The 10165-nt window shown below is 48.5% G+C and overlaps 1 protein-coding gene across 1 annotated transcript in view; it reads left to right on the top strand.

The window, feature by feature from the left end:
- The first annotated feature begins 840 nt into the window (after nucleotides 1-840).
- The window catches only part of ADAMTS13 (ADAM metallopeptidase with thrombospondin type 1 motif 13), a 67697-nt gene continuing 58372 nt past the window's right edge, over nucleotides 841-10165 (top strand). The window contains exons 1-5 of the mRNA XM_056860196.1: nucleotides 841-981; nucleotides 2376-2517; nucleotides 3923-4062; nucleotides 6008-6091; nucleotides 8570-8694. Of these exons, the coding sequence (XP_056716174.1) occupies nucleotides 841-981; nucleotides 2376-2517; nucleotides 3923-4062; nucleotides 6008-6091; nucleotides 8570-8694 (632 nt within the window). The remainder of the gene's footprint in view (nucleotides 982-2375; nucleotides 2518-3922; nucleotides 4063-6007; nucleotides 6092-8569; nucleotides 8695-10165) is intronic.

Genomic DNA, 10165 nt, shown 5'->3' with positions numbered 1-10165 from the left:
TAGGCTGGCGCGGCAGCCCTCAACCACAACGAGGCGCAGGCGGCTGGTGAGGGACCCGTATTGCATGGAGATGTGGGCGACACCCAAAACCCAAACACGGTGGCGTTGGAAATCCGTGATGATGAGACTGGAGGGTTCCAGCTCGGGCAGGGGGGCGCGCTTGGCAAGGTCCCGGAAAGTGTCCTCGGAAATGATGGAGAGGGCAGACCCGGAATCCATTTCCATCACTCAGGGGGTCCCCTCGATGTAAACGGTAGTAGAGAGCTTGTTGACGCCGTGGACCTTGTGCAGGGCAAGGGTGTGGACGCGGCGGCGGTCATGGCGGCCCCAGCACAGGGACTCGTAGTCATCATCCTCGGAGAGAGTGTGGACTGGTTGGGCGGCGCCAACCTTCTCCTGGCGAGGCTGCCTCGACGAGCGGCAGACCTTGGTGATGTGGCCGGATCGACCGCACGCCTTGCAACGGGCATTGCAGAACCGGCAAGTGCGGTGGTCGTGGGGGTTGCCGCAGCTGGCACAGGCCCTCGATGCCGGGTCCCGTGGCTTGGGCACCCTGGCGGACATCTTGTGGGCCTTGTCCGCGGAGTCGCCGTCGCTGGTGTCCCCAAAATGGACAGGGGCCGCTTTGCGGGGCGGGGCTGCGGCGGTGCAGTCGCGGCAGTGGTCGCCCCTGGCCGCAGTCTCGGCTGCGGTCGCCCCTGGCTGCAGTCTCGGCTGCGGTGGCCTCCTCGACGGCGGTGGCCAGATTCACTTCCTTCTTGGCCACGATGCAGCGGCGGACCTTCTCGTCGCGGAGGCCGAAGGTGAGGTGGTCCTGCAGGGTCCTATCAAGGTCCTTGAATGGCGCAGCGCTGCGAGGTACTCGGCGACGGAGTCTCCGGGATCCTGGTCACGCAAGTGGAATTCCAGGCTTTGGGCCATCTGAGTGGGCTGTGGAGCGAACCGGTCACTGTGAATGGCGGAACGAGAGTGAGTCAGCAGGTCAGTCGGGCCGCTCCCCAGTCTTCGTCGCCACTATTAAGTCTACGTGGGAAGGATTCACGAGATCAGAGACGGAGTTCAACAACACAGTTTTATTTGATTTCAGCACAGAACTAACTTACACACTGAACGTGCCCTGCTTATATGCCCCCCTGGCCACCTGTAGCCACTCCCCCGCGATCCGTGATGGGGGGGAATACCCTCTCGGTGACCAATGGGACATGCTGGCTTAGGGCCAATAGGATCAGTTTGTTTAGCCAATAGGGCGAGCAGGGTTTAGGATCCTTTGTGCGGAACTCAAGCTCCTAAACCTCTCCTTGCTTACTACCCTACTAAATACATACACAACAGAGTGGACTCTTGGGAGGGTGAGGTTTGGGGAGGGGCCTCAGCAGGGTATAATACCTACAGTCCATTCTCCAAGGCATCCATTTTCTCCCGGGGAACAGATCTCTATTGTCTGGAGATCACTTCTAATTCTGGTAGATCTCCAGGCCCCATCTGGAAGTTGGCAACCCTGGTCTGACTGCTGGAAGTTGGCCAGCAGTTGAAATCTGTGTTTGCTCAATCTTTTGATGAAATCAGTTAAAGCTTCACAGTCGTCAGTATTTTGCATACACTGGCTCAACCTCTATAGTTTGTTCTAAATCTGAAAGTTGAGCGGTTCTAGAATTTAGAATTTGTTTAGAAAAAAGAACAGCAGATGGTAAGATTTCTAGGGTTTGTGAGTTCATTGTCTTTATTCCAGTAATTATTTCCTGAACGCAACTCTTATGCTCAAGGAGTTTAAGCTGAGTGCTAGAAACATGCTTCTACAAATACAAAAAGACATGATCGTCTCAGCCCCCACCTCCAAAGCAGAGAAGTATGAAGAACTTGACAGGCAATGTGTTCAGTTTGGGTGACCAAGAGATAAGAGCTGGGAGAACAGGGAGAAAAGCCGTCCAGAATTACTAGGCAAGGGGGAAAGGACTCACCATTAAGACAGCAGTAAGTTAAAAAATGTCCCTTTGGATTTAGCCTAGTAGTGGTGCTGGCAACAAAGACTTCAGGTTCTTGAAGGCGGAACAGATTAATCACCTTCCTAAGTTGGGGGGCATTTGGGGGCCATTTCCATTGGGGGCCATTTCAAATTGGGAAAATGGCTATAGTCCAACCCCCTGCTCAAACAATGAGCAGGGGGTTGGACTATAACCCCTTCCAACTCTATTATTCTAAAAGCTCCAAGCACAGAATTCCTGTTATGTCTCTGGTTTGGTCCTGACATTAAATGTTTTCCTTCCATAATTTAGATGCTTCTCTCCTTCGCTTTGCATTACTGATTATATTTTTTGTTTAAACTTCTACTGGATATCACGACTAATAACGTAAGGGAAGGATTTTCTTTCCTCCAGCAAGGAGTGACGATGGCCCCTGGAGAGAAGGTTCACGTTCAGCCTGTGAGAGGCAAACACCTGAAGCTGTTGAAGGGCCCGCTTCATCCCAGGCCTCACATTGTCTTCAGGACTCCCTGGAACCACACATCAGGACTGACAGGTAGTCTTCTCTTGGGCCCAAGGCGGAGCCTGGAGGGGTGCAGTGCACAGAGAGAAGCTCTCCTCCAGCAATTTCTTTTTCCACCTTTGAGTTGGCTCTCATCCTCTGCTACCACATCGTCTTGGGCAGGAAGAGTCAATATGTTTGGGAAGCCTTCCATGGTGTAGTGATTAGAGTTCCGAAGTAGGATCTAGGAGACCCAGTTTCGAATCACCACTGCCATGAAATCTTGCCGGGCAATCTTGGGCCAGTCATATGCTCTCAGCCTTACCTACCTCACATGGTTGTGAAAATAAAATGATAGAGGACAATGCTGTAAGATGACTTGAGTCTCCACTGGGGAGAAGAGTGGGGTATACATATCTAAATACATACATAACTCCAGATAGAAAGAGGAGGACAATCAGCACTAATGGTTTTAAACTTTTAAAACACTTAGCAATCTCAGGAAGTGCAACCAGATGGAAAACATTAAATTGCTCATCAAGCTAGGAGAGAGAATCAAATCGAATTACACATTTAAAGCCTCCTAAACAAAATGGCCTTTTCCAGGTTTTGAACAAAACCAAGACATTTTGCCTGGTCCAAAACCCGGTAATTGTTTGAGGAGCCTGGCCTAGCCTCTGTGATTTGCACCCCACAACTCCTCTGACCAATATATTCCCAGATTTTCTGCTGAATGCAGTTTCAGCTCAGCTTTATTCAAAAGAGAACTGAGCCTGTTCTGCAAGGCTCTTCTTTCTTTCTTTTTTGTATTAATTTTAACTTTATATTTTAAAAAACAAATAAAATACAAGAGTCTAGAACAGAAATTAACAAATATATCAATAACAAAATAGACAAGCTTAAGCCAGCTGTACAATCTCGACAAAAAAAATCCATTTTACAAAATGTTCGGACTTTTGGCCGTGTAAAAGACAGGTTAGTTTATTCAGATGAATACACTCTGACAGCTTCTTCAGCCTTCTTTAGGATTATTTTCCCCCCAATTTTGGGCAGATATTAACCTTGCCAATGCTATTGTATTAAGCACAAATTCATGGACTTCTTTCGGAAGAAAATCTATGCAGTTCAACAAACAAAAAACTTAGGGGATAATGGTAACTCTTTCTTTATACCTTGTGAGATCACCATAGCAAGCATATTCCAGAATTCCACCACTCCCATTAGCTGTATAAAATGTGCATTAGCTGCTCCACATATCCAGCAATCACCATTAGTCCCTTGATAAATTTTGCCACCCTGTGAGGCTCTTCTGTCCAGCAGTGAGGTCTAGAAGAAACTGCTTTAAAAAAAGACAAACCGCAAAAACTACCAGAGTGTGCATGTGCAGAGTGTCTAACTACCATTCAGACAATCCAAGTAGATGCTTTTTTTCCCTCCCCAAATACTCTGTGTGTTGCAGGAAGAAAGCTTCCCTCCCGAGTCCGGAAAGGGGCTGAGCTGAATGTGAAACACTTGGAGCTGCTTGTTGTGGTGGGGCCAGATGTCTTCCAGTTCCATAAAGAAGACACCGAGAGATACATCCTCACCAATCTGAACATTGTGAGTCGTTTTTGATGGTGCTGTTTCTTTGCCTGTTTTCTGACATTGGTGCAGCTTGCGATACCAAGTAAATTGGTTAACAGGGCGAAAACACGTGACTGCTATTGAAAAGGGCAGCCATCCGCCCAGTTCTTTGTCCCTCTCTGTGAGGTTCAGCAGAAGTTATCTTTGCCTACAGACACAGAATAAAGAGAGCCAACACCTCAGTTGGGAGATAAAATGGGCCAACTTTATTCAATTATTTATTTACATTGATCAAAGGGGATCTGCAACACCCACAGGCAAAACCTCATTCCAAACGAGGTTTGCCAGGTCCCTCTTCACAGCCGGCAGGAGGTTTTTGGGGCAGAGCTTGAGGAGGGCAGGGTTTGGGGAGGGGAGGGACTTCATTGCCATAGAGTCCAGTTGCCAAAGCGGCCATTTTCTCCAGGTGAACTGATCTCTATCAGCTGAGAATCAGTTGTAATAGCAGGAGATCTCCAGCTAGTACCTGGAGGTTGGCAACCCTATTCCAAACCCATCTGCAGTGCAGCCAACTGGTAGGATGCAGAAGAGTCAGGCGGCTTCCTCTTGTTTGCACATCCCTGACTCTATGGGCGAGGCCACCCCAGCCTTGAGCCGTCACGTACGTACAACTCGGTCTCCTCCTTGCCAAGCCTTCGTGATGCTTGAGGGAGGTGTGTCACTTCCTAGCCCCCTAGCCCCATGGTCTATGGGTCAAGGATAATGACACCGCTCCAGGGTTTCCTGTCCCAGGTCTGTGAAGGCTCCAAGACCCCAGGCCTGGTCTGGGGTAACATTTTGAGCCACTCTGAGCCAAGAAGACCACAAGGCCTGGGAATTTCATTTCCTCCTCTCCCTAAGTACAGGATAGCAGGGTGAGACTGTTTCTGCATAGAGAGACTGCTTCTTGGTTCACACATGCAGGGAGATGAGTTAGCAGAGCCTTAAAGTGCTAGAACAGATGGCTCCCCTTCAGACTGTGGGTGGTGGATTCCAGTTGTGAACCATGGAAACCACCATGCAAATTGAAAAAGAGCATGGCAGGAAGGAAGGATCTTTCCACCTTTCAGTGCTGGATTTCTACTTGCAGGGAATTTTGGACATAGGAGAACATTCCAGAATATGGTTCTGTATGTGCCCTCAGAAGTGGTGTGGTCCATTCTGCCAAGGCAGGTCTCTGCCAGTTCACTGCCTCCCAAGCATTGGGGGGGGGGGGTCACATAGCCAACTAGGGTTGCCAGCTACAGGTTGGGAAATGTCTGGAGATTTGGGGGTAAAGCCTGGGGAGGCAGGGTTTAGAGAAGGGAGGGACCTCAGTGGGAATGTGATGCCATAGAGTGTGCCCTCCAAATCAGCCATGTTCTCCAGAGGAACTGATTTGGAAATCAATTGTTATTTCAGGAGATCCCCAGGTCCCACCTGGAGGTTGGCAACCCTACCAACTGCACTTAGTGAAACCCTGCAGTAAATTTGACAGACAAGCAGCTCCATTGTAGCTACTTCACTTATTCATGCTGTAGCTTTAACTGGATGAATCATTAATTCCAGCGTATTACTGCAACAGGGAATAAGAATAAATACAGTAATTAATTAAATTTATACCCCTGCCTTTCTCCCCAGTGGAGACCCAAAGCAGTTTACATCATTCTCCTCTTCTCCATTTTACCCTCCAACAACCCTGTGATGTAGGTTAGGCTGAGAGAGTGTGACTGGCCCAAGGTGCAAGCTTCCATGGCACAAGTGGGGATTCAAACCTGGCTCTATCAGATCCTCGTCCAATACTCATAACCACTACACCACTCTAAACAAATAAATAATGCATATTAAAAATTTTCCTTCTAATTTTTTTAAAGCAGATTAATCTATTAAAACATTAGTTTATTCCTGAATGGACTTCAAGCTTCCTTTCAACCTTTGTGGGATGGTGTTTTCCCCTCTGCAGGGTGCTGAATTGCTCCGAGATGGCTCGCTGGGAGCTCAGTTGAGGATTCACCTGATCCGAATGATCATCCTCACAGAGCCGGAGGTGGTAACATCAGTTCAGTTACTAGGGTTGCCAGCTCTGGCTTGGGAAATTTCAGGAGATTTGGGGGGGGGGTGCCTGAGGAGGGCGGAGTTTGGGGGAAGTTGTGAAAGAGCCTGCCCTCCGGGGCTGCTATTTCCTCCAAGGGAACTGAGCTCTGCAGTCTGGAGAACAATGGTCATTGGGGCAGGGGTCCCACGGTGCCCACCGACCCCTTTTCTGGCACTTGCCAAGTGTTTTTAGGAAGTGGGTGGGACTAGGTAGGCCTTTTGCTCAGCAGGGTTTCTGATTGACTGTTGGAGATTTGATGGGGTGTGCAATTTTTTTAAATTGTTGCTTTGGCAGCAGCTGCCATCACAGCACAAGGATCTGCATTGAGGTTAAGCTGTGGCAATCATTTTGTGGTTGGTTCCATCTCCTGCTGCAGCAATTTTGTTGCTGTGCTCATTATGTGCCCATCAGAATTCAAATGTGCCCCCAGGCTCAAAAAGGTTGAGAACCCCTGACCTTGGGTCACCAACTTCTAGGTGGGACCTGGAGATCTCCTGGAATTAGAACTGATCTTCAGGCGACAGGGTTTAGTTCCCCCGGAGAAAATAGCTGCTCTGGAGGGTGGACACTATGGCATTATATCCCACTGAGGGCCTGCCCCTCCTGAAGCCCTTTCCTCCCTAGACTCCACCCCCAGAATCGCTAGGTCTTTCCCAACCCCGAGTTGGCAACCCTATTAATGAATGAAAGGCCTTGTGTGTTGCTTCCTGTTGTATTCTATAAGCTGTTTCTGCCCATTTAAGGGCAAAATTACAGCAAACAGTTATGTCTAGATTGCGCCAACTGTGTTTTTCTTTCATAAAATGCCGCTGGTGAAGCTACAGTCCAAAGTGGTAGAGCGGTGGGGGTGGGATGGGGCTTCTTCGACCTCTCTCCTGAATGTCGCACCCTCCAAAGCTGCTTTTTTCCTCACAAGGGACCAGATGTGAGTCCCCTGAGGGCAGCTGGTCTGCAGGCTTAATTTCACAGGAGATCCTGGCCTGGTTTTGCAGCTTGAAACTTGTGGGTTGAGCATGTGCATTTGATGAGAAACTGATCCCAATCCCATTCTTCCTTGGCGTTCCTGTAATTGAATTTGAAAATGGACTACAGTTCCTGAGAATTTCACCCAAATGGGCTGGGAGGAAAAAAATAGTTTCCCATTTTACCAGTGGAAACCAATAAAGCAGGGGTGGGGAACCTTTTTTCCGCCAAGGGCCGTTTGGATATTTATAATGATGTGGTAAACGGGGGTTCGTGGGGGGAGAGAGAGACCTGAGATCGTTATTTCAAGAAAACAGTTTATTTGCAGCTGCTGACTCAGAGGCCCTAATGGGCAGAAATCTCTGAGTCCCGATTGTACTGAGGGAGAGATATTTATCCAAATTCAAGATGTGACAACCCATCAACATTCAGGGTAAAGCTGATAAGCACTACAGACATAGAGGCGGCAGTATAGTAACAGTTTCACCCAGTTCTTGTTATGGTTTACTGTAACCCTCTGTGACTCTTGCTCCAGTTACTAGCACACAGACACACAGAGATATCCTGCCCAGCAACAAGCTATTCCCTTGCTGTCCTAATACATTTCAATACATTTACAGAAAGGAAAAGAGATTATTACCAATTGCTAAATCAGTGGATCTTCCATAGTCAGGGGAAGTCTACCTTGCTGTCTCAATAACATCATTCGTGGGCCATACAAAATTATCAACTTAAAAATTAGCCGACCAAGTCCCCAGCAGGCAGCTGCCCCCGGCACAGACAAGCAGCCAGGCATCCAACCAGTGGTGCACTCACCCACCTGGTGGCACAGGATGGTCTGTTGCACCAGCCGAGCGTAGCCATCCAGCCACACGCCAGAGTTGCTCCTGCTCTGCATGGTCAGGGCCGGATTCTACAGGCAGCTCCTACTACCTCCGCTTGCAGGGATGAAATGAGGACACTCTGGCTAAGAGCTCCCCCCCCATTCCCCGCGCATTCTGGCCCTGCCCCCTTTAACCCTTCCATTGTTGCCACTCCCCCCCCCCCCATCCCTCTTGTAGTACAGAGGGAATACGTTTCTCCACGGCCTGGGTGGGAAAGGGTTTCTTGGGCGGTCCTTGCAGCTCCATAGCTAATGACTCTTCTGCAAGGAGGAAAAAGGTTCCTTTTCTCGGCAAAACAAACTCACATCCGCCTTGAATAGAGGCTATTCATGTCTGCGGGAGGGGTCGGATCACCAGTCTTAGATCCTTCTGAGCTAGAGATCTTCCAGGACCTACAAAGGGCCAGACCAAATGATTTCGCGGGCCTTAAACGGCCCCCGAGCCTGACATTCCCCACCCCTGCAATAAAGCATGGAATCCAGAATCTGAATACATTAAATAATGGGAATAAAGAATATGAACTTCATGACTGATGAGCTGAATGCAAATCCGATTTCTGCTCACCCTCCTGCTTCTATCCCAGGAAGGCATCACCATCACCACCAACCTCACTTCCTCGATCGTCAGCGTTTGTGGCTGGGCCAGGCAGATCAACCCCGGGAATGACTCAGATCCCAACCATGCGGATCTTGTTCTCTATGTGACCAGGTAACACAGCTTGTTTTATTTATTTGCTTCATTTATACTCCACCTTTCTCCCCAATGGGAAACCAAAGCGGTGTACGCAGTTCTCCTCTCCTCCATTTTAACCTCACAACAACTTTGCAAGGTATGTTAGGCTAGGAGTATACAACTGGCCCAAAGTCACCCAACAAGCTTCCATGGCAGAGTGGGGATTCGAACCTGGGTCTCTGACATCCTAGTCCGACATTGCCTTTGAGCAATGTACAAGGTGAGCATGGAGACATGGAGAGGATGGTGGTGGAACACAGAGCAGCTAAACTGTCTGTGGATGACCGCAGTGTCTGCTTTGGTTTCAAACATTCTTTGGTCAGCAGGCACATTCGAGGCAGGAGGAGCCGGGACAGAACCTGGCAGGCCAAGGATAGAGCCTTCCAGAATCTGGAGTTAATTGACTTTTCAGGAGCCAGTACTAGTTACCATGACTGTGACAGATTTGCTATCAAGCAGACTACTAGTTTACTGGCTGGTTTATAATCCTGAAAGCAAACACGGTGACCTCCGTGTAAGTTTTTTGTATTAATGTGTTCTGACTGAACTGGGCAAGGGGCCAGCCCAGACTATACTATGTTCATTCAGTAAATGTGGGAAGATTTGTATGAATGTGGATTTTGTATGAATGAGGAGGTCTTTGTCAGAAACAGGGCCTCTTGCAAACAAAACATGGGATAAAACTAGTTGATAAAAGCAAAAAGGGGAGAGTCCCTAACTTTTCTCGAGGGCTGCAAATGCACAAAAAACAAAGGAATCACTTGCTAGAAAGAGGGATAAGACCAGCAGAGGGTCTTTGTGCATCAGCCCACAAAGCAGGTTTTGAGCTCCGAGGTAGTCATTGCAGGCAGAGGGACAATTCATAAATATAGTAAATAATAGTGATAATTGGGGCATGGGGGGAGGAATCGGCCCTTATTCCATTCACCAAGGAAACCGTAGGGGGGGGATCACCTTCCACTATTGCATTGCTCTGGTGGAGGCTACAGAATAAGATAAACTCTTTGGTGCTTGAGCAGGCTAAACCCCCCCTCCCTTTCCCCTCATTTCCCCCTTTCTTTAACAGATGCTCAACTGCACTCAATGTTCTGTGCCATTTGAAGGACAGGGAACATACTCAGGCCTCATCAGACTGCCCTTATTGTCAAAAAGTGTTTCCTAATATCCCTCCAATATTTAAACCCATTATTATGAGTTCTGTCCTCCACTACCGATTGAAGCAGCTCCCTGCCCTCCTCTAAATGACAGTCTTCAAATACTTAAGAAGAGTAATCACATCCCCTCTCAACCTCCTCTTCTCCAAGCCGAACATTCCCTATTCCCACAGCCTTTCTTCATAAGGCTCACTCTCCAAACCTCTAATTATCCACATCACTCTCCTCTGCACTTTCTCTGAAGTTTCTATACCATTTCTCTAAAAAAGCCTCCAGAACTGCACACAGTACCC

Source organism: Euleptes europaea, chromosome 14, assembly GCF_029931775.1.
Source record: "Euleptes europaea isolate rEulEur1 chromosome 14, rEulEur1.hap1, whole genome shotgun sequence".
NCBI classification, from domain to species: domain Eukaryota; kingdom Metazoa; phylum Chordata; class Lepidosauria; order Squamata; family Sphaerodactylidae; genus Euleptes; species Euleptes europaea.
Note: the sequence above shows the minus strand (reverse complement) of the source record. Positions and strands in the feature narration are given on the sequence as shown.